This window comes from Eumetopias jubatus, unplaced genomic scaffold (genome assembly GCF_037043125.1).
Source record: "Eumetopias jubatus isolate StellerSeaLion01/CBP00866 unplaced genomic scaffold, mEumJub1_p1.0 scaffold_11, whole genome shotgun sequence".
NCBI classification, from domain to species: domain Eukaryota; kingdom Metazoa; phylum Chordata; class Mammalia; order Carnivora; family Otariidae; genus Eumetopias; species Eumetopias jubatus.
Genome location: NW_028274817.1, coordinates 44001279 through 44002754, shown reverse-complemented (window position 1 = coordinate 44002754; position 1476 = coordinate 44001279). Strand labels below are relative to the sequence as shown.

The 1476-nt window shown below is 44.4% G+C and overlaps 1 protein-coding gene across 1 annotated transcript; it reads right to left on the bottom strand.

Moving 5' to 3' along the window:
* Positions 1-511: 511 nt before the first annotated feature.
* Positions 512-1082, bottom strand: TCEAL5 (transcription elongation factor A like 5). The gene is given in 2 exon segments (XM_028095980.2): positions 512-541; positions 543-1082. Coding segments are annotated over 2 exon segments (570 nt in total).
* Between the last annotated feature and the right edge of the window lie 394 nt (positions 1083-1476).

The window sequence follows — 1476 nt, the reverse complement described above, 5'->3', positions numbered from 1 at the left end:
TTAAAATCTTTTATTATTTCTTTTGTGACAAAAGTAATCTATGTTTTTTTTAAGGAAAAAAGCAGATGAGAGAAGATAATCTCTTCCCTTGCCACTACACAGAGAAAACCACTATTTCTCTTTTGATCTACTCAATTTCATGGTTTTCCTTACTCACGGATGTATTATGTAACTATTTTTTTTTCAAAAATGGGCTGATACCGTTTATGTAGTTCTGAAAACTTTTTTTATTAATATTTTACAATGTACCATCAACATCTCTCTTCCATGCACATGGGTGAAAGTCCCCTACTGAAAGACAGAGTGCTGCAGTTGGGTCAAAATGCTGCTGGTAACCGAGAGTGACACCTAAAGCAAAGTATCAGCATAAGGTTAAAGCACATAGCCTGGCAAATGCCTGCCAGGGAAAGCAAGGTTGGCAATATTCCCATCAGAGAGATCAGAATTGAAGGCCAAAGGCATTAAAGATATGGAACATCTTCTAAGTCCTTCTGGCCCCTACCTCCGCCCCTCATTCCCCTGACACCCCGTTGCCCCCTTGGGGCAAACGGATCCTGAACATCTCTTTGCATCCAATGAAAACCACCCATTTTCTGTTTTTTTCTTAGCTCCTCCTGAGCCCTTGACATATCTCCACATTCTCTCATCATCTCCTCACTGCCCAAGTGCCTTTCCTGTAAGTCCTCCTGATAGTCCTTGGGGGAATCGTCCGTCCCCCTGTCTGTTTTTCTTTTCGCTTTCCTGGGCACGTAATCTTCAGCCGGGCGCTTTTCAGCAGCCCGTGGCTCACCCTCAGGCTTTGCCAGGGATTCTGGCTTGCCCTCACCATGTGGTTTTCCCTCATCTTTGGACTTGCCCTGCTTTTCTTGCTTTCCCTCATCTTCTGGTTGTCCTTCGTCATCTGGCTGCCCCTCATTCTGGAGCTTTCCCTCATACCCTGGCTTCTCCTCCACTTCCAGCTTTTCTTCCTCCTCTGATTTTCCTTCATCTTCTGTATCAACTTCTTCTTCTGGCTTTCCCTCATTTTCTAGGGTTCCTTCGTTCTCTGGCTCTTGTTCGTTTTCTTTGTAGATCTTTTCCATGTTGAGATTCTCCCTCCTTTGCCTGTCCTAGGAGACAGAAAGGAGGACTCAGATCGGGGAAAACAGCGATTGAAAATAATTGCCTTTTATGATTTAGGGTTTTCCTCATCCTATCCCGAATTACAGGTGCACTCCCACCCCGACATTTTTTTTCCTTTCTTTCCCACTTCACACATGTTTACATGATACAACCTTACACAGACTTCCACAGGTGCTTCTTTCTACATTTAAGTGGAGTGTGCTGAGAAGTGTGTAAGAGCAGCTTTGTCCGTAAACTTTGCTCTGGCGTTAGCTATGCCCGTGACAATTTTAACTGGGTCGTCCCAACTGACACTGACCTGCAGGAATCCTGGCCAGTTTCGTTTTTCCCTTGTCTGCAGTTTTAAGACTTCTT